A 21719-nucleotide genomic window follows, 5' to 3' on the forward strand; every position below is an offset into this window, starting at 1 on the left:
CATGTCCGTCTAGAAAAACCACCACCACGAGAGAAAAGAGAGATGATGATGATGATGATGATGATGATAGTAGTAGTAGTAGTAGTAGTAGTGACAGTGTTGGATTCTTTATTTGGACGATCGGTAGTTAAACGCAAATTATAGCAAAAAGAGCAAAAGAGTCTTGTGGCACTTTAAAGGTTACTACGTTTACTCTGGCATGGCATCAGCTTTCGTGAAATTAATTTTTGCAACAGCAGGTCTTGTCAGACAGGTGGACTTCAGCAGAGCCCTCTACTTCAGAAGTAGAGCTGCACCCTTTCACACGCACGCTCGCTGACGCCCGCTCTTTCCTTCATTCTCTTCGTATCATTCCCGACCGCCCTCTGCTTTGTCTTTCCCAGAGCCGCGCTGGCAAGGAAAGGGTGGAAGCGCGCAGGAGGCGTGGCCAGGCCGAGCGGAGGAGTTTATAGCGCCTCTCCAGCGGGGAGGGCGAGCGAGCGGCTGCCTGACATTCTGTCCCGATGGGTGGAAAGAAAGTTTGCATCGTGGGCTCCGGCAACTGGTGCGTGCGGGGGGCGGCAGGAGCCGGAGGGAGCAAGCCTGGCTGAAGAGCCTAGGGGCGCCCAGAGGGTCCAAAAAGGGAAGGGGTAGGGGAGAGGAGGGCAATTATGGCATTGCAGCTTTTAAAATAGGTAATCTAGCGTAAAAGAGGCTTGTGGCACTTTAAAGGCTACCACGTTTATTCCGGCACGGCATGAGCTTTCGTGGACTGGAGTCTGCTTCATCAGATGCCAGAAGTAGTCCGTTTATCAAACTCGAAACTCGATGTATCTGCTGAAGTGCAGCGGAGTCCACGAAAGCTGATGCCAGGATAAATGTGTTAGCCTTTAAGGCGCCACCGGATTCTTCGTCATTTCTGCTGCAGCCGACCAATGCGGCTGCCCCTGTGGAAACGGACCTCATAGAGGTGTGTGGGCGGTTGGGTGTTGTTCTGAGAAGGGGGCTCTGAAGAGGGTTGGGGAGCCCCCCGGGTGTGGCGTATGAGGGTATGTCTGAGAGACTGTAGTGGGGTATCTAGACTGACAGGTGCCACTGAGGTTTCTGTTGTAATCAGATTCGAATTACAAAGGGCTTTCTCGAGTTGTGGTTGTGAGAACATGACCGCGCTAATTCTTTTTGGTTTCAAGCCCTGCTAGGCAGAGGCGATTTGATTTCCCTCTGGGTCCTGCTGGCCTTTCTGCTGGGTGGTGGTTACAGGGGTGGCGGAAGATCTCATGGGAAAGGCGCGTCCTAGCACTTGAAGCTAAAGTTGCCCTCCGCGAGCCCGTTTCTGGCACCTCTTTTAGTATCGCTATCTCTAACATGACGTGCTATGTACAGCTGCAAGCCAGGGCCTCTCCGCTTTCTCCATAAATCCACTTGCTGTTTGAGTGCTTTTTGCTACGGCTTCGGTTTTATCCAGGACAGTCAGCCTCTCCCAACCTCCAGATGGGTTGGACCACAACTCCCATGATCAGTGGTCCTGCTGGATGAGGATGATGGGATTTGTAGTCTAGCACATCTAGTGAAGACCAGGTTGGGAGAGGCTGAGAGCTCAGAATTGGCTATCAGCACCAAGGCTCAGCTGTGCAGTGTGGGAATAACGGTACTTACTTGAGCATGTGCAAAGTATCTCCCCCAACCACAGAGTAACCACAGTGAATCTCCTCATGCATCTGCAGTGAGGCAGAGAAGCTTCCAGTCTGAGCTCCAGGGCCTCATATTCTGTACTAGAATACATTTCCCTGAGCTATTTCCAGAGGTGTGTCTTGTGGCACCTTAAAAGCTAACACATTGGTTACGGCTTTCATGGCTTCATCACATGCCTGTCTACCAACTTAGCATAATACTTCAAGCACCAGATGAAGTGGACTCTTGTCCCTAAAAGCTTGTGCCATAATTAATTTATTGGTCTTTAAGTTGCCACAAGCCTCTTTGTTCTTTCTAAGTAGTAGAGTATTATTGTGAACTGCCCAGAGAGCTTTGGCTATTGGGTGGTATAAAAATGTAATAAATAAATACACACCTCCTTGAAAGGAGCGGCAGGGGAGGAGAGAATCAAACCTCTTTAAATTGGATTTTCAGAGGAAGAACTTAGATTTAGGGAAGAACTACTTCACACAGCTCATTACTAATTTTCTGTGGTATCATGATGGCTAGCAGCTTAGATGGCTTTAAAAAGGGATTAGAGAAGTCCATGGATAAAGAGGTTTATTAATGGCTATATGGGGCCTCCCTATTCAGATGCAGTATACCACTAGGAATACCACTAGCAGGGAAGGACTATTGCCATCATGTCCTGCTGTGGGCTTTCCAGAGACAGCTGGCTGGACCACTGTGTGAAACAGGATGCTGGACTAGATAGAGCCAGTGTGGTGTAGTGGTTAGAGCGTTGGAATGGGAGTTGGGAGATCTGAATTATAGCCCCCACCTGGCCATGGCAGCTCACTGGATGACTTTGTGCCAGCCATTGACTCACAGCCCAACCTATCTCATAGGGTGGTTGTTGTAAGCATAAAATGGAGAGGGGAAGGATTATGTATGCCACGTTGGATTCCTTAAGGAGGTTTAAAGGTGGGATATAAATGTAATTAATTAATTGATTGATTAAAAATAGACCTGTGACCTGACCCAGCAAGGCTCTTATTTTCTTAACATTATACTTGAACTTGGAAAGCAAATGCCATTTCCCTCTGTCTGCGTATTCTGCTCCCATCCTGTGTCGGAACCCTAGCCAGAATTCTGGTACCTCTGCACAAACTGTAATCCAACACAGAGGCAGAACCCTGAATTTCTAGCCTAATCTCTCTCCTCCTTTTCCTCTTGTTCCTCCTTCAGGGGCTCGGCTATTGCCAAGATCGTGGGTAGCAATGCAGCCAAACTGGACAAGTTTGATACCACCGTGAACATGTGGGTGTTTGAAGAAGAGGTCGGTGGCAAGAAACTCACCGAGGTCATCAACACGCAGCACGAGAACATCAAGTACTTGCCGGGCCACAAGCTGCCTCCCAATGTGGTGCGTTTGGGAGCAGGGTGGGGAATGGGAGCGCTGTGTAGGCAGGCTGCAAACCCTATTCCAGAATTTTATTTTATTTATTTATTACATTTATATACCGCCCCACAGCCGAAGCTCTCTGGGCAGTTCACAAAAGTTAAAACAGTAAACATTAAAAAAATATACAAAATTTAAAACCATCAGAAACATAAAAACAGTATAAAAACAAGAGTACCCATTTAAAAAACAACAGTTCTGGGGTCCATTAAAAAACAAGCTTAGTGTTGTTAAATGCTGTTAAATGCCTGGGACAAGAGAAAAGTCTTGACCTGGTGCCTGAAAAATAACAGTGCTGGCGCCAGGCGAGCCTCATCAGGGAGATCATTCCACAGTCTGGGGGCCATCACTGAAAAGGCCCTCTCCCTTGTTGCCATCCTCCGAGCTTCCCTTGGAGGATGGCACGAGGCAACGCCTCGTGTCCCTCGCCATGCCTGACCTTCAGCTTCTACAGTTTATCATTGAATCAAAGGTAGCCCAAGATATTTGGGTGCCTGAGACAAAAAAATCCAACTAGTGCCACCTGTGGGGCTGAAAAATATAATTAGCCAAATAATGAACCATCTCCTACCTTTTAATGGCACCCCGATATTTATTTTACATGTCTATCCTGCCTTTCCCCCCTCTTGCAAGGAATCCAAGGGAATTTACATGGTCCTCCTCTCCGTGTTATCCTCACAGCAACCCTGTGAGATAGGCTAGGCTGAGTGTCAGTGATTGGCCCACCCAGTATGCGTCATGGCTGAGTGGGGACTAGAACTCCTCAGACCCAGCCCAACACGCTCATCACTACACCACACTGACTTCTGAGGCAGGCCACCTCTCACAGATGGTAGTAATATCAGAGTGCCTGAAGGGGGCATGTGGTGGGCTTGTCCAGCCTGTGAATTCAGGCCGAATTCATACTTAACCCTTTATAAATGGCTCTGCAGCGTACAAAGTACTTTCCCACTCTCTTACTGCATGCATTTTTCTCCTGCACAGCCTTCTCAGTGCTTAGGCCCAGAAGGCAGCTGCCCGCCCAGAATCTTATGAAGCTGCTTTATGCCATCAGACTTGGGGGCCATCGTAGTCAGTTTTGCCTACTATAGCTTTCTCCACCCTGGTATCTGCCAGGTGTGTTGGACTACAATTCCAATCATCCCAGCCAGTATGGCCATTGGAAGCCATAGTCCAACAAACCAGGTGAGCACCAGGGAGAAGGAGAAATAGCAGCAGCTCTGCAGGATCTTGGGCCAAAAGAGGGTCTTTCTCTTTACCTCCTCTCCAGTCCTTTAAGTCAGGTGTGGGCAATGTTTCAGCCTCAAGGTCTGGGTGGTGGGTTAAGCCCACACAGATGCATGCACATACACACGAGCACATATGCGCAGCTGCACACACGCACATGCACACCTCTCCCTCCACGTTTAAAGCGCCCCTCCCGACCCACGGAATTCAGGGGGTGGGATTGCTGTGGGGAACCAGATCACTGTTTTCCTCGCTTCCAATAGGAGCAAGGAAATGGTGGCCTCTGCACTCCGTTTGCTGGGAGGTGGGGCAATATTAAAGCCCTCTGCACCACCTCAGTCTTGAGCCAGATTGCGGTTTCCCCACTGCTGTTAGCAGTGAGGCAACAGCTATCTGTTCCCCCACCAGCCAATGATGGTTGATCAGCTGAGCAGCAGGGGAAAGTGGGCGGAGCAGTCCAGGCTACACAGAGAGTAGGCAAGGGGCACATGTGGCCCACATGTGCTTTAAGTGGAGATGCTGGAGCAAAGTATGGGGCCAGCCACTGAGCTATGGAATCACCTATGAACTTGGATCCTCCATGCCCCAAATCAGTCATTTATCCAGCAGTCCAACCACTGTTGACTGCCATTTAATTATGGAATATTACATCATGTCTTTAAAGATGGAACATGTCTTGCCGTTATCTCTGAGGAGTAGCATTATCAACACCAGAACCAAAGAATAGCTGTGGCTCTGCATAACGCTAGGGCAAATGGAAGTCTTTGGCAGTCTGTTTTTGATCTAGCCCAGGATAAATTCTGGGATTCCCAATTTCTGAAGTGGGCCTCTTCTTGGGAGGGGGCTGCTGGGCTCATAGTGGGCCACAGAACCTGAACAAACCCAGCACTGGCCCATATGGAGTAGACTGGGTGAACATAACCTCCCAAATCCCCACAGTTCTAATCCTGGACAGGAAGAATCTTACCAGTGGGAAATGGTAAATATGAAAAGACTTTTGAATACTCTCACCGCCACCACTACTACCACCATCACCCCTACCTTTAAAATGGAGACAATTCTGCCAAAACAAAGCAATTTTCACTCCCACTAATTTCAAGAAGGAGAGTTAAGCCTCCTATTGAAACCTGTGTGGGGGTTAAAACTGCTTAGATTTGGTTGAAATGTGCTGAATGTTGAGAATCTAACTTATTTCACTCCCACATAACTGAGAACAAAGGACTTTTTGTTGGAATCCTTCATGTTCTGGTGACATTTTGAAAACTTGAGTCCAATACCTGAAATTGTACAGCAAAGAATAGACACAGAAATCTTACAGCAGAGTTGGGAGTGGAGGAGGAGAAGAGTGGATAAAGCGAGGAACAGGAATATTTATATACTTTCTTTGTGAGTATTAATGGGAGTGTATACATATCATAAAAACATGAACCTATAAACCCAATACATTGAATATAGATGGTGGAATATAATGGCAGAAGCAGAACGCCAGGTTTTAGAAGGGACAGCTTTTTGCCTAAAGTGGATTTTTTTTGTTGGTGATGTTCAAGCTACTGTAAAACCAGCCTGCACTAGAGGGCAAGATTAAGTGGCCTGTGCTAGTACTTCCTAGGGACTGCACGGCTTTTTATCGATCTGTCAGGGCCTTTGACATCTGCCTTGGAGGGCTATACTCGGTGTTTCCAAAAACCCTGAAATTTGGGAGGGGGCAAGAGAAGGAAATGTACATTGGAAACAACATGGGGTGGGTAGTAAAACAATAGGCCTATGGCAGTGTGGAGCATCAAAGGTAGCATGGTGTAATGGTTAGAGCAGCCTGCTCCAACCTGGTGCTCTCTAGATGTGTTGAATGGCAAGTCCCATCATCCTCAACCAGCACAAGGCCTTGTTGGTTGGAGATGATGGAAATTGCAACACAATACATCTGGAGGGTGCCAGGTTGAGAATTTCCCTTGAACCAGGGTGAGCCAGGCTCAAGTCCTTGTTCAGCCATAACTGGGCCACTGTGAGCTAGTTGCTATCTAACCTATCTGACAAGGTTGTTCTGAGGAGAAGAACCATGTATATGGGTCTGAGTCCCATGGAGGAAGAGTGGGATAAAAGTGTGATAAATAAATGCATCGTAGACCGCTTCAAGGGCTTCGGTTACAAAGTGAAGAGGTATAAAAACTCAAAATCTCACTCATGAATGAGAAGCTCTGCAAATCTCCCCAGCCTCATCGCTGTGATTTCTGAGCCATTCTTGCAATGCTTGCAAGCATGTTGGTTTTATCTGTTTAGTCTTTTGCTACATTTCTATCCCAAGGACCTCACAGTGGCCTTTTTATTTATTTTTTACCTTTGCAATTTTTTACCTTTATTTTTGCCCAAGGCCACGATGTGAGTTTCCTCGCATGGAACAGGGATCTGAGCCTGGCTTCTTTGCTTCCAAGCCCAGGGCTCTAGCCAACCTCTGCAGTCATGGTGGACAGAAAGGAATCCCCAAAATCTGCCTCCACCTTGGAGCCAGATGTGCAACATCCTCCTAGGGCAGCCTTTCCCTCACCTGGTGCCCTCCAGATGTTTTGAACTACAACTACCAGGATTCCTGAGCTTTGGCCATGCTTGCTGAGGCTAATGAGAGTTAAAAATTAAAAGCAGGATCCAGGGTCCATGGACCCTAAGTCTGAAAATTTAAGAATTGCAAGGCTAGCTTTTGGGGTGGAGGAGCATTTAAGAGGAGCAGGCATTTAAATGTAAGGGGGCCCAGCCAGTAGCATGAATGGTTGACGTCCAGGAAGGGCCATATCATTTGTTATCTCTGCATATTTGAGCTAAGAGTTTGACTTTCCTCTTCAGGCTTCTTTTGATGGTTAGTGTTAAGTTTCTTATGGAATCAGACTGTATTTTTGTTTCTTCTGATTATTATTTGCATGCTTTAGTGTATCTGTGACTGTTGTTTTTTATGTAGTGCCATGACCCAAATCTGAGGCACAGGGAGGGCTACACATCTCAACTGATCAATAATACAAAAGTTGGGTGTTTCCATAGGAGGTTTTCATCGCACCATCGCTGCATTTCATTCATGGATTTTTGGGGGAAGGAGCGAGGTCCAGACAACAACATCTGCCACTCATAATCCTTCTGTGTTTCTCCACCTCTTCTCCCACCTTTTTCCTTACTGCAGAAAAACTTCTATGGAAAAAAGGCGGAATTGCTGCTACATGAAGAGCTTTGATTGGTTGCACAAAGAGGGTGCCAAACTCTATACCCGATTCTGCAAGTAATCTGTTCCAGTAGACTAGTTTTCCTCAACTTGGTTCCCACCAGATGTTTTAGATTACAATCCCCAGCATCCCTGACCACTGGCCATGCGGATGGGAGCTGAATTCCAAAACATCTAGAGGGCACCAGGTTGGGGGGAAATTGAAATACATGAACTGTCCATATCTCTAGCTGTATGGATCCAAGGCTGATATTTGGATTGGCTCTTAATGTGCTGTTCCTGGAACATGTGCAATGCATATGGAGACATGCAACTGCTTCTGGAGAAATGTGCAGCAAGAAGACTATGCAGCAGGCAATAATAAGCTATAACTCGGAGTGGCTTCAGCCCCTGGCCTGACAATTAAATTCCATTTTATGCAGAGGCTAGATTGGCCTTTACTAGGAGCAGGGCCTTTGCAGTAGCAGCCCCCATGTTGTAGCACTCTCTTTTGAGAGAGATCTGTGCAGCATCCTCATTTTTCTGCAAGACTTTAAAAAAAAATCATTTCATATTGCCTTTGCTATCTGTTCTGTTGGCCGGCTACTGTTGTCTTCCCATAACTCTGATTTGTGTTCAGATGGGTTTTTGATTGGCTGCCATTCTGTTGTTAGTTGGGTTTTATTTTTTGTGTATATTTTGTAGGGTTTGGATGGCTTATTATCTTGTATTTGACTGTAAACTGCTGTGGGATCTTCTTTTTTGCTTTTAATGAACTGTGGTTTGCAAATACTTTAAAATAAAGTAAAAAATAATTACAGATACTTTGGGTTGAGCTGGAAGCACTGCAAGGCCCATTGGCACAGATGTCCTTCCCCTCCACCCCCTACGCTTCCTACAGTCAGGAACACAGCAGGGCTGGCTTGTGCAGCTTCCAGCAGAGTGAAGTTGAAGAAACAAGTTGCCTTGGTAACAAAAGTAATAAATAACCTTCTCCCTGCTTGCTAACTAATCTGGTCTCCAGGTGCCAGGGGAGTGTCAGGAAGCCCACTTGGTTAATGCATGCTGGGCAAATACAAATAGATGAGACATGATAGTGAGCATGAGAGTTCAGGAGACCCCTGTGCGACTTCCGTCCTGTCGCTTTCTGTCTGCCCCCCATTTCCTTGTATTCAGGGAGTCCAGCTTGGCTCCCAGAAATGGATGCTCCACTTAAGGCAGCCTGGGTGTTATGAATTCTGGGCCTTGATCAACCTCTGTGTATATGAGATGTTATAGAAGTGTTATTGTTTAATGTCACCATTGACGTATCTCTTTGGAGGTCAGTTTCTCCTTGGATGTAAGAGTCAAAATAAAAGCACAGCAAGTCAGGAAAGAAAAACCCCAAATGTGACAGCCCTACATCATCATCATCATCATCGTTTGTAAACCACCCCATAGCCGAAGCTCTCTGGGCAGTTTACAAAGATTAATATGAATGCTTGGGTAATATAATGGAGCTTGAATTCCCATGCAAGAGACCGGGCCTGCCTTTCCTAGCTGGTTTTGCTGCTGTAACATAGATTCCTAAGGTTGGATGATGGCCAGGGAGAACTAGTTCAGAAGTGGGTTGCTCCAGGTTTAAAGAATGCAAGCAAGGTTGGCACTAGTCTTATTGAACTTACCCTGGAACAATAATGGGAGCATAATGGAGCAGTCAGGGAGGGAGGAAATAGTCTCCGTTGCTTTATTTCTCTGTGCTAGAATCATTGCAGCATGTCCAATAACATCAACCCAACTTCTTCTCATCATTATCATTACAACTGAATCAATTTATAGATGGCTTGCCGTATCTAAAAGTATCTTGAAGCAGTCAAATCAAAAATCCAAATTGAATCAGTTTAGTTTGGTTTAGTGGTTAGAGTGTTGGGCTGGCATTCAGGAGATTCAGGTTCTAGAGCAAGGAAGGACTATTGCCGTTATGTCCTGTTGATGGGCTTTCTAGAAGCATCTGGCTGGACCCCTGTGTGAAATAGGATGCTGGACTAGATAGACCTGGTGTGGTGTTGTGGTTAGAGTGTTGGACTAGGAGTCGTGAGATCCGGATTCTAGTCCCCACACAGCCATAGAAGCTCACGGGGTGACTTTGGGACACTCACTGACTCTCAGCCCAACTTGCCTCACAGGGATGTTGTGAGGATAAAAGAGAGAGGAAGAGGGTCATGTAAATTGGGTGCCCTGCAAGAGGAAAAAGACAGGGATATAAATGTAATAATAAATTAAAAAATCCATAACATACATTAAGATCCAAAACATCACAATAATGTATGTCATAAAACTTACCTTTATTTAGTGAATCCATAGGGATTCTTTAGGTATAGGATGTCCAACCTCTCTGAGTGAAGAGCTGCTGTAAACCATCCAGCCTACCCACCGTGTCATGGGCCACCCAGAATTTCCTTGAAAGAATCCAAGGGAAGGATTTCCTACAGCCTCCCTGGGCAGCTTGTTGAATTGTTGAACAATGATGAACAGGGAGAGTGTTCTTCATATTTAATCTAAAGGTGAAAAGTATTAACACAGCTCCCCACTCCCGCCGGTACTGTCCTCTTGGGGATGTCTCTGTTCTCAGGACGCTGGTCCAGGGACTAGATCAAAGCAGCCTCATGAATTGTCAGGCTATTTATCATAATGTTGTCATCACCTCACGGGAAGGGTTTCACAAATGTGGAGCACAGCTCAGAAGAGCTCATCAGCCAAGTTGGGAAGGGCAGGTGCTGAAGAACAAATGTACCCACTGAAGATCTCCTCAGGAGGCCAATGGGAGGCTTCATTCGCCTTTCCAGAACAACTGCCATATTTTTTCCTGCCCTGCATTTTGCACACAGGCACCTGGAGTCTCCATTGCTTGGCTTTCTCAAAAGCGATAATGCAAAATAATTAAGAGTATTTTTTTTTAACTGCATGTGTTAGGAAATATATTTGATCTCCATAATTTATGCAGGACAACATTCAGCTTTTTGTTTACTTTACTGCAGAAATGAGGTCACGCAAGTGTCCATCAAAGCAAGTGTCAATTTTTCCTACCCACCCATCTCTCCTCCTACACATTCATGAGGAGGACCTGCACCCTACTTGGGCTGTTGAAGCCGTCAGACGTTGACGTTTTTCTCCTTCCACCCCTCGTGCTGCAGGTGGCAGTGCCGGATGTGATGAAGGCATCAGCTGATGCGGACATTCTTGTCTTCGTAGTGCCACACCAGTTCATTGGGAAACTCTGCGACCAGCTGAAAGGCCATGTCAAGAAGGAAACAATTGGGATCTCGCTCATCAAGGTGTGAGTTGGCTAAGGGGGGGGGAGATGTCCAAGGTAGTGGCTGCATGGTGAGGCTTGGCAGGAGCTGTAACTGTTCCAGGGAGAGGTTTGAAGACATTTGCTTGGGTGTTCTGGAAGGCATTTCACTGCTATGGGATGTGGGGAGGGCAGGATAAAGACAAGGACAGGGCCAGGAAACAGACTGGGGAAGAATGGGGAAAACCCACACGTCTATGGTTAAACAATGATGCTGATTTATTCAGAGAGTGTTTATCACGCAGTTGGGAAGAGCTTCAAGGTCAGAGGCCAAATCACAGGGCTCCCCAGCCACGTCACTTTCACCCAACTGCTTGTTATTGGTTTTCCAGCTTTTGTGCAGTTTTTTTTCCCATGCTAAAAGGTTGAAATGCCACTCCTAAGGCTTAGTTACTGGCTGTAAGAGCTCGGAGCTAAAGTATGCTGGTATTTTGGCTCCAACCCTTTTGTCATTGGCTCCGCCCAGCACTGGAATGCAGCCCCCAAGAGCTTCTCTGAAATTGAATTCGGCCCTTGGACTGAAAGAGATTTCTGGTTCCTTATAATGGTATCTGGTGTTGGCCTTCTCCTACCAGATGACCTCCAGATGTGTTAGAGCTAACGTGTTGGACTGGGAGTTGAGAGATCTGGGTTCTAGTCCCCACTCGGCCATGGAAACCCACTGGGTGACTTTGGGCCAGTCACAGGCTCTCAGCCCAACCTACCTCACAGGGTTGTTTTTGTGAGGATAACATGGAGAGGAGGATTATGTACGCCACCTTGGGTTCCTTGGAAGAATAAAGGTGGGATATTAATAATAATAATAATAATAATTAATAATAATAATACAACTCCTGTCACCTGGAGCCAACATGCCCAATGGCCATGCTGGTTGGGGATGATGGGAGTTGTAGTCCTAAGCATCTGGTTGGGGTTATATGACATTACAGCTGGCTGAGTGTTTCCTGGTGGAAGTACCCTTTGACTCTCTTGCCACTTTCAAAGCATCAGGCAAATAGAAAGTTCTATTGGTTGAACACCTATTATTTAATACCTTCCAAGGGTCACTAGCCCCTGAGATGTTTCTGCTGCCCCCGACAACAGCAATGAAACAATTATGTTGTGAAGGAATTTTTCATATCTTGTCTCCGGACTTGATGTTTCAGTTCAGTATGTTATGAGAGCATGGTAAGCGTGCTTAAGGGAAGAGTTCCGTCAATGCTTTGCGTCATGCTGTGTTATAAGAACCTTGTCCATGATCTTACAGTCTCCAGACAACTAGTCGTAGCATCTCCCAAGAGCTGTTCCCTCCCCTGAGAGTCTGATTCAATCTCTTGGAAGCAGGTTGATGATCAGGGTAGCAAGACTAGTTGCATACTGAAGATCAGTGGACACAGATTCCTAGCCTCTTGGTTGCCTGGCTGGCTGGGGAATGCTGTAAATTGTAGGACTTTCTTTTCTGTCTAAACATGTGTCCTTAGCCATTAAACCGTAAATGGCTTTTGGTGAAAAATGCTTTCCAGGGCTCACACCCACACCTTGGATTTGTTGCCTAATACCTAGTGCCCTTCAGGTGTGTTGGAGTACAACTCCCATCAACCCCAGACACCATAGTTATTGGCACCTTAAAAACGAACAGATTTATTATGGCATAAGCGCTTCCTCTGATGCATGAAGTGCTATTCTCAGTTGCCAGATATATACAACATGGGGGTAAAGTGCAGGTGGGGGTGGGGGGTGGTTGTAAACCATGGGGCTAAATGTCCATGAAATGCAAAAAGTATCGTCTGCAACAAGTCCATGGAAAGCTCAACTGTATATAAGAGAAGCAGAGAGACCACCGGCAGTACTAGATTTTGTATATTTTTAATGTTTACTGTTTTTGTGAACCGCCCAGAGAGCTTTGGCTATGGGGCGGTATATAAATGTAATTAAATAAATAAATAAATAAATAATGTCATAATTAGCCTTGCTATGTTGCTGAACACCTGTAGTGGGACAGGTGACCATTGCAACAGTGAAATAATTTTTGAGGTTTCATTGGTTGTATGCTGGTGGCATAGAAAGGAATGGGTTTGGGAGGTCTGGAGTGGACCTGTTGTGCCACAGCTTGGCTAAGCACAGTCAGGCCCTGATGCCAAAGGCTAAGAGATACTGCAGGGTTATCAGCTAAAGATATCCTACTGATCTCATATAATTTGTATGTTTGGTTGGTTCCCAGGGTGTGGATGAAGGCCCCGATGGACTGAAGCTGATATCAGATATCATCCGTGAGCAGCTCAGCATTGAAATGGGCGTACTAATGGGGGCCAACATTGCCAACGAAGTGGCAGAGGAAAAGTTCTGTGAGACCACCATTGGTAATGGGTGTTTGTTTTTTGTTTACCTTCCAGAATTTTATGCAAATTTAGCCAAAGAAAAATATGTAAAATAAAAAAATGGCTGAAAATGTGCATTTCCCCCATGGGCTACAGCATGAAAAAGCGTATGGGGGAATCTGTGCATTTCACAAGTGCTTATTTGCGCAAACACAAATAAGCACTTTTTAAATGCAAATCTGCGCAATTTCAGGGAATTGGAAGAAATCTGATTCTATCAATGAATACACGAAGGAAAGAAAGGCACCTGACAATCCACAAAGCACAGGCGAAAAGGACACAGACAGTCCAAAACATCTGGGCAAGGCTAGCCAAACTGGAACTGGGATGGCCATTGTCCAGCTACTCTTCCTTAGATCCAGTAAAGTGGGAGCAGCGTTGACAAAACACAATGATGCTGCAAAAGGAAACCGGTGAAGAACATTTTATTGTGATACAGAAAGGAACATCGGAAGCTCCAGGTCATAGTTTTGGTCCATCTAGCCCAGTATTGCCTACTCCAATTGGCAGCAGCTCTCCAGGTCCAGGCACCTGGTCTTTCAGATCATTTGTGACCTGATCCTTTTAACTAGAGATGTCAGAGACTGGACCTGGGACTTTCTGAATACAAAGCATGTACTCTACCTCTGAGCTACAGTCCCTCTGTGTAAAGAAGAGAAAGAAGGAAAGGAGGGGGGCATTTGCTACTAAGTTGTGGGTTCTTATTTATTTATTTATTTAGAATATTTATATACCGCTCCTCATTGAAAAAAATTTCGGAGCGGTGTACAAAGTAAAATGAAAATAAAAACAGAATAAAACAGTTAAAACAAAATTTAAAAAGAAGCAAAAAACAACAACACAGAAATCCAAGGCTGCATGTTAAAGAAAGGCTTCTTGGAATAAAGATGTTTTCAGGAGGCGCCGAAAGGAGTACAAGGTTGGCGCCTGCCTGACCTCCAGAGGCAGGGAATTCCACAGGAGGGGCGCCACCACGCTGAAGGCTCTTCCCCTGGTGGATTCCAATTGGAGGATGGATCTAGGTGGAACCACTAGGAGCAGGCCCTCGGATGATCTCAGTGACCGGGCAGGTTGGTAAGGGAGAAGGCGCTCTCTCAGGTATCCTGGTCCCAAGTTGTTTAGGGCTTTGTATACAAGTACAAGAACCTTAAACCTGGCCCGGTAGCGAATAGGCAGCCAGTGCAGTTCCCTCAGCAGAGGAGTTACATGCTGGAAAGGGGCAGCTCCAGACAACAGCCGAGATGCAGCATTCTTCAGAGCAGCAGGATACCCCACCCCAGTGTCCCTCTATTATACCAACAGCTGTATTCACCTTTAGAAACCTTCAGTGCACCCTCCAGAGTTTTCAGCTTTCTCATGTGCTCATTACATTTATTATTCAAATTTTCAGCAAAAACAACAAATTGTGTTGTAGCACCTTAAAGACTAACAAAATGTTAGTCAAGACTCTTAGTTGTGGTGGTTATTGTTGTTGTTTATTATGATTAATTCTTAATTTCTACTACTGCTACAATTGCCCCTTCTGTTGGACCACTGCAGCATTATAAAGCAAATGCTCCTCTCTGCCTAGAACCCTCTTTTTTGGGGAGGGGGGGGAATCCTATACATGAACCTGATAATTGAACCTCTAATTCTGACAACCCTGCTCGTCATAGGTGGATGGGTGGGGAAATCAATAAAGAGATTCCTTGGTTAATGTCATAACCTTGACTTCCGGAGCAGAACAGAGGTGTCAGTAATTGAGCAGATGGCTTTGAAAAGTGCACCTCCTACTGATAAATCCATTACTTCCATTGCAGTTTCCACTATCTCTGATAAGTGCCCAACATTTTGTCTGAGAAAGGTACTTTGATTCATCCAGGTTGTCATGGTCTTTTCAAAAATCTCGTGCCCCCGCCCCCCCCTCATGTTTCCTACATCTCGGAGGTCCCATAGCATCCCATTCCACCCATTTCATCTCTTTGGCAGAAGAGAACTCCAAGACAATAACAACGTAGGGCAGGTGGGCCATTTCCAAGCGAAGGTTCCGTGGCTCAGCCCCGAACTTCAATCCGCGATACCAACAATTTCAGTCCTGCCCAACCTGATGCTCTGCAAATGTGTTGGACTACAATTCCCATCATCCCTGGATCTATACTCCAATGCATCTAGAGGGCACTGCTTTGGTGAGGCTGATAAAGGATCTCAGGTCACAGGGCTGGGAGCTGGGAAAGACCTCTGTCTGAGACGTTGGAGAGCCACCGCCACTCATGGGATCCATCTCTAGTCCACGTTAACAGGCTCAATACAAGGCAAGTTGATATCTCACATCGTAACAATCACTTTTCATCTTCACCCTGTATTTTCTTTCATCTTTGCAGGCTGCAAGAACCTAGAGCATGGTCAGATCCTGAAGGAGCTGATGCAAACACCCAACTTCCGAATCACTGTGGTGCAAGAAGCAGACACCGTAGAGATCTGCGGTGCCCTCAAGGTGTGGGAACAGTCAGGAATCAGGCAGCCTGGCACCTTCAGGTTGGGGTCCGGCTGTTGCGCAGGAACGTCTCATGGTAGCAGAAAGACATTGCATGGAAAAGTTTGGTCTAAGGCTGCTCCCATTCACCCCTAACACTCACTCCAGGTACAGAGATACAGTTGTGGGGGAAATCATGCTGTCTTGCCGGAAGCTGGAGCAGATTTGAAACTAACTGTAATATGGGCTTCCCTAGCAAAATGTGCTCCACGTTGTGCTTCCTGGAGATCCCTGGGTTCCACCTGCCACCCTTCTGCAGGAGCAGTCCTTCGTCGCCCTCCTTAGAAACCAAAGGCAGGGCTGCCCACATGTCTGCTTAATTAGGGTGACCCTATGGAACGGAGGACAGGGCTCCTGTAGCTGCAACAGTTGGATAGAAAAGGAGATTTCAGCAGGTGTCATTTGTGAGCATGCAGCACCTGGTGAAATTCCCTCTTCACCACAACAGTTAAAGCTGCAGGAGCCCTGCCCTCTTTTGTATCTGGTCACGTTAGGCAGGGGTACTGCAGTTTTAGCTGTTGTGATGAAGAGGGAATTTCACCAGGTGCTGCATGCATACAAATGACAGCTGTTGAAATTCCCTTTACTGTGCAACTGATAAAGATACAGGAGCCCTGCCCTCCTTTCCATAGGGTCACCTTAGACTGAATGGCAATGCTAGCTTGGGGCAAACCCTTGCTGGCAATCAGCAGGTTGTCTCCCTCCTTCCCCTCAGAATGTGGTGGCCGTCGGGGCTGGCTTCTGTGATGGGCTGGGCTTTGGAGATAACACCAAGGCTGCCGTAATCCGCCTGGGCCTCATGGAGATGATTGCCTTTGCCAAAATCTTCTGCAAGGGCTCCGTCACTTGCGCCACCTTCCTGGAGAGCTGCGGGGTGGCTGACCTCATCACCACCTGCTACGGGGGCCGTAACCGCAAAGTGGCCGAGGCTTTTGCCAAGACCGGCAAGGTAAGCAAGTCACCATGGGCCAGCGTAGCATTTTGTAGGGTTGCCCAGTATTCCTCAAGGCTACAATACTGCAGAACATCTCAACTCTCTGAAAATAATTGGTCCCACTCAGATTTTTTTAAAAAGGGGCTTCGAATATGAGTAATTCTCACAGCAATTCTGTAAGGTAGATCAATAGTATTGCTCTATATTGCAGATGGGCGCTTAGTGCTCACCTAAGGTTACCTAGTCAGTTCATGGCAGAGGTGAGATCTAAACTGGGAACTTTCTGGCACCTTTGTTCTCCAAGACAGTAGCCTGGGGGTGAGCAACAGGATAGGACTTACTTCTGAGTATACATGCATAAGATTGCTCAGTCAGCCACTAAACCAGCCTTCCCCAACCTGATGCCTTCCAGATGTGTTGGACTACAACTAGCTGGCTGGTGGATTATGGGAGTTGTAGCAGAGGGCACCAGGTTGGAGAAGGCTGCATTGTGCTATACTAGCTCTCAAGTAACCATAACATCAAGTAACCATAACAACCATAACACCCCAGGGATCTGTTAATTCTAGTAGTGTTCAATTCCCTCTACCAACGTTTTCTGTTTCTCTAAATTAGTGCTTTCTTCAACTGGTGCTAGGCAGAGACCACAGATATGTTAATATGTATGCTTCATGAGTTGTATATAGCTGCAGGACACGGGGCAGAAATGGGAGGTTAGCCTCTGACTGTACCAGCAATGGGAATTATTTGCTAAAGGGGGTGCTTGAAAGTTGAATGAACAGAGGAGTGAGGACAGGGGCAGGACTGTAGTTCAGTCATCAGATACGATGACAGCAGTCCCTCTTTCCTATCAACAGATTAGCATGTTGATACCTCATGGTCTAATCCATTCAGGTGGCATGTTTAATATCTGAGAGCCAGTGTGGTGTAGTGGCTAAAGTGTTGGACTGGGAGTCGGGAGATCCAGGTTCTAGTCCCCACTCAGCCATGGAAACCCACTGGGTGACTTTGGGCCAGTCACAGATTCTCAGCCCAACCGACCTCACAGGGTTGTTGTTGTGAGGATAAAATGGAGAGGAGGAGAATTATGTACACTACCTTGGGTTCCTTGGAGGAAAAAAGGTGGGATATAAATGTAATAACTACTACAACAATAATAATAATTCCTGTGCATGTGAGAAAGAGCTGGAATCATTGGGTGGCTGAAGTGTACCCGGCACAAGGCAAAAAGGTGCTTGGGAAAGGCTTCTGGAACTGCAGTGCTATTTGATCCAAGGACACAAAGCAGCAGCTGAGAGCAACAGCTCCACGGATTCCAGATACATATAAAGCCCAACAGTTGGCAAAGAAACTCCCTTGCAGCCTGAAAATCATAGCTGGGCATAATTTCGGAAGGGATCTCTATTACAGGGTAGGGTTTGCACAAATATCATCTCTGGCAAGGACATGCAACTTCTATCTTCAAGATATTTTTTTGCTGTTAAAAGTTGCAGTGCTTGTTTTGCTTGCAACATTGGGAATTTTGCAAAATCTGGAGTCCTTTGGCAAAAACTAGCTTGGTCCTCTGCCAGTCCTTGTCCATCTCTGCCAAAGGGCCAGGAAACATGGCTTAGAGGAATCTGGCCCCAGGGCCGTGTCAGCAACCCAAGCACTTGCAAGGGGCAGCAGAGGGAAGCAGCATGTCATCAAGAGACAGAGCACAGGATCTCCTGCAGTGTTGCAGAGGATGCTGGGAAGCGACTCTGTGCCGTATCCTCTGCAGGTCTGTGAGGAAGGAAAACTCTGGCCTGGCTCTCCAGATTGCATGCTGTACAACCTAGCTCTGGCTAGTGCTAGCTGCCTGCCAGGGTCCCACATTTAAAGCTAAGCAGGCCTAGTGCCTGCCTTCTAGTAAACTACTGAGCATTACTGTCATCTTCAAGGTAAAAATGGAACACTTTCTTACAGGATACTTGCACCACACTTTTATGTCGGGTTTTTTTCCCATTTCACTACCACAGCTTTCCCCAGAGAATGCTGGGAACTGTAGTTGATGTTAAGCGATCCCTCGCACACGTGTACACACACACACATGCACCCCTCACAACTACAATTTGCAGCAACCTCCCTCAACTGGGTGTGCTCCAGATGGGTTGGACTACAATGCCCACTGGCCTTGCTGGCTGGGAATGATGGGTGTTGTAGTCCAACACATCCAGAGGGTGCCAGGTTGGGGGAGGCTGGTTTACAAGAGACCCTGGGGAGAGAGGAAGACTATTGAATCCATTTGCCTCCGTCGTGTAGATACGGCCAGAGGTCAATGGAAGCCATCAGAAGAAGGCCACACCTTGAATAACCCTTTTGAGCAGGGATGGGGAAACATGTGGCCCTCCAGATGTTGGTGGACTGCAACTCCCATCAGCCTTAGCCAGCGTAGCCAATGGCGAGGGATAGTGGGAGCTGCAGCCCAATCACATCTGGGGGAGCACACGCTCTCCATCCCTGCTAATAGATTCACGTGGCTTGGAGAAATAGGATCCAGAAGGGCCACATGGCATCATGCAGACACTCACGCTTGGGGCTTTTGTCTTGCATTTCGCAGACTATCGAGCAACTGGAAAAGGAGATGCTGAACGGGCAGAAGCTGCAGGGCCCCCAGACATCCGCAGAGCTGAATCACATTCTCTCTCACAAGAATCTGGCAGACAAGTGAGTGCTGGGACCTTCCCCCATTTAGCTTTGCATCAGTAACTGTGCTACATTGGAACCCCACAGATTTGTGTGGTAGTTGGCGATAACCAAGGGCTTATTTGTAGGCCTGTCAATCAGTTAAAGAATTTGTAGCTGGTTAATCATCTGCCTTTTAACTGATTAGCTAATCAACGTTTGCACATTAGCACAATCTCAGGTTAGGAACCTTTTTGACACTCAGAAGTGAGAATTAACTCCCTGTTTAATTAACAAAAGCCGCTTCTTGTGACCTGAATGAAATGCCGTCTTTAATATTTTCCTTTTCATAACCAAAACAGCTACAACAAACGCTCAAGTGGGCCCTTAATGCTCAAAAATGTGCTTTTGCCAATTAAAACTGGCCCTATGCCGATCAATCTGCTAAAACTTCTAAATGAGGACTTTAAATCAGGGATGGGCAGAAGGTAAATGTCCCAATGTTTTAGACCTCAACCACTGGCCATGTTGGCAGGGGCTTCTTGGAGGTGAAGTCCAAAACATCTGGAGATCCACCTTCTGCCCACCTCCGCTTTAAACCGAGTAAAGTTTGACGTCTTACTTATTAGGAACTCCCGAAGTACAGGGCAACAGCACATCCACACCCCTTCTGAAGTTGTATCACATTTGGTTCTTGAGCAGCTTGTTTCTATGCCTGCCCCAACCCCCAGTGTCCTCCCTTGTGTCACAGCCAGTTTCAAGTCTCCCTGTTCCTGGCAAGCTCTCCTACTGGGATGGGAGCTACTCATTTTCTTGTCTCTTTCTCCCCCCCTGCAGGTTCCCACTCTTCACCGCCGTCTATGAGATTTGCTACAAAGGCAAACCTGTCACCGAATTTATCAAGTGCCTGCAGAACCACCCTGAGCACTTGTGATAGGCCTTTTGCTCCAACAGGCAAGGGGGGGTAGGCTCGCTCCACCTGCTTCAGCATGGCCACCCCAACATGAGACGAGGGACCCAACACAGAGCATGGGTAACCAAGAGGGGACAACCATAGCGTTTAGGGATCAACTCTTTGACCAGGACGTCCCTGCCATTTATCAACCAGTTGTCCACAAAGTTGCCTGGGCTGGTCCAGTCTCCTGCTTGGCTCTTGCTAGATTAGAGCGCCCCTCTGTCAATACGTGCAGCAGGAAAACCTTTGGCTTTGATCTTCTCTCATGAGAAAAGAAAGCATTTCCTTGACCTGGCTCATCCCTGCTCCGTTCCTCTGCCTTGGTTTTAACTTCTCTGGTTGAGGGTTCAAGCTTGATCCCTGCCAGTTTTACCTGCCTTTAAAGGCTTGTTATAGCCAATATCTGGAGAAGTGGGGGTAGGAAGAGGAGCAAATTCTAATTTATTTCTCCAGGCCAGGAGTGTAAGGAGCATCAGCTATGATTAAAACTAGCTCCCAGTGTTGGGTTCTCCCTCTCTCTTTCTTTAGACAAGGCTTGGGCCTCAGCATCCCTGGTATCCATGGGAATGGGAAATCTAGCCATGATTGTGAATATTGTATTTTGGAAGAATAAATACTAACGTGAGAAACCAACTCCTTCTTACCAAAAAAATTGATTCCTGGCCTTCAGGCTACACCCACGTCAAGATGGAGAGGGAGATACTGAAATCTCAGCAGCTTGGATGTTCAGTGGAAAGGCCTTAAGAACCCAGAAAGGAGGAGAACTGCAGCACCTGAGTCTTAGCACACTGTCATACAAGAAACTTGAATTGCCTTTCACCTCTGAACTGAGAAAGTGGAGGAGAGGCATTTGTAATGCAAATGAGCATTCTGGCAAATGGGTTGTTGCTAATCTCTTTGAGCCTCCTGTGAGAACAGCCTGAGGGCACATAGAAAAAGGCTGAGATCCTCCCAATGCACACTTTTGGGAATAGGTCCCAGTGAACTGAGTGAGACTTATTCAAGAGTGAACATGCATAGGGGCTGGGCTGAAACTAACACAGGTTAGTTATTGTTTAACACGCTTTGAACATCTGGATGGGTTTTTCTCAACCCAGTGCATGCTATGAAGCAGGGGGATTGCATATATTCATGACTGCAAGAAAAGCAGGGTACATAGTGTTGGGGCAGTTTTTGCTTGTAGGCCAAAATCTTCAGAGCAGGGGCCTTGAGACCCTACCATAGAAGGTGTGTAAAGGGGGGGGGAGAGAATCTGCTCGTTTCACAACGCCCTTCCTTTCCCACCAATGTAGCTCAGTTGTCTTCCTCTTTCTGAAGTGACCTTTCCAGCCCGGCCTGTCCCTCTACCGCAACTTAATCTGCCACTGTGGCAGGAGTTGCCGTGCCTTTTATTAGACACTCAGAATCACTACACACCCAATGACCTTTCTGTTCAGCCTGCTAAATAAATAAATATGTAAATTGTAGAGGGTGGGGAAAAGAGAGGTTCCCTGTTTCCCAGTC

At 46.7% G+C, this 21719-nt stretch overlaps 1 protein-coding gene across 1 annotated transcript; it reads left to right on the forward strand.

Moving 5' to 3' along the window:
• Positions 1–467: 467 nt before the first annotated feature.
• GPD1 (glycerol-3-phosphate dehydrogenase 1) lies at positions 468–20849 on the forward strand. The gene is made up of 8 exons (XM_063119873.1): positions 468–544; positions 2860–3037; positions 10655–10795; positions 13013–13151; positions 15530–15642; positions 16397–16630; positions 19197–19303; positions 20099–20849. Exons 1-8 carry the CDS (start codon positions 504–506, stop codon positions 20193–20195), a joined length of 1050 nt encoding a protein of 349 aa, XP_062975943.1. The 5' UTR covers positions 468–503; the 3' UTR covers positions 20196–20849.
• Positions 20850–21719: the final 870 nt, after the last annotated feature.

This window comes from Elgaria multicarinata, chromosome 3, assembly GCF_023053635.1.
Source record: "Elgaria multicarinata webbii isolate HBS135686 ecotype San Diego chromosome 3, rElgMul1.1.pri, whole genome shotgun sequence".
Classification (NCBI taxonomy): Eukaryota; Metazoa; Chordata; class Lepidosauria; order Squamata; family Anguidae; genus Elgaria; species Elgaria multicarinata.

Coding starts and splice junctions, on each gene's coding strand:
- GPD1 (XM_063119873.1), top strand. CDS start 504: ATGGGTGGAAAGAAAGTTTGCATCGTGGGCTCCGGCAACTG. Junction 15,643..16,396: donor AGATCTGCGGTGCCCTCAAG/GTGTGGGAACAG, acceptor CCTTCCCCTCAG/AATGTGGTGGCCGTCGGGGC. Junction 19,304..20,098: donor CACAAGAATCTGGCAGACAA/GTGAGTGCTGGG, acceptor CCCCCCCTGCAG/GTTCCCACTCTTCACCGCCG.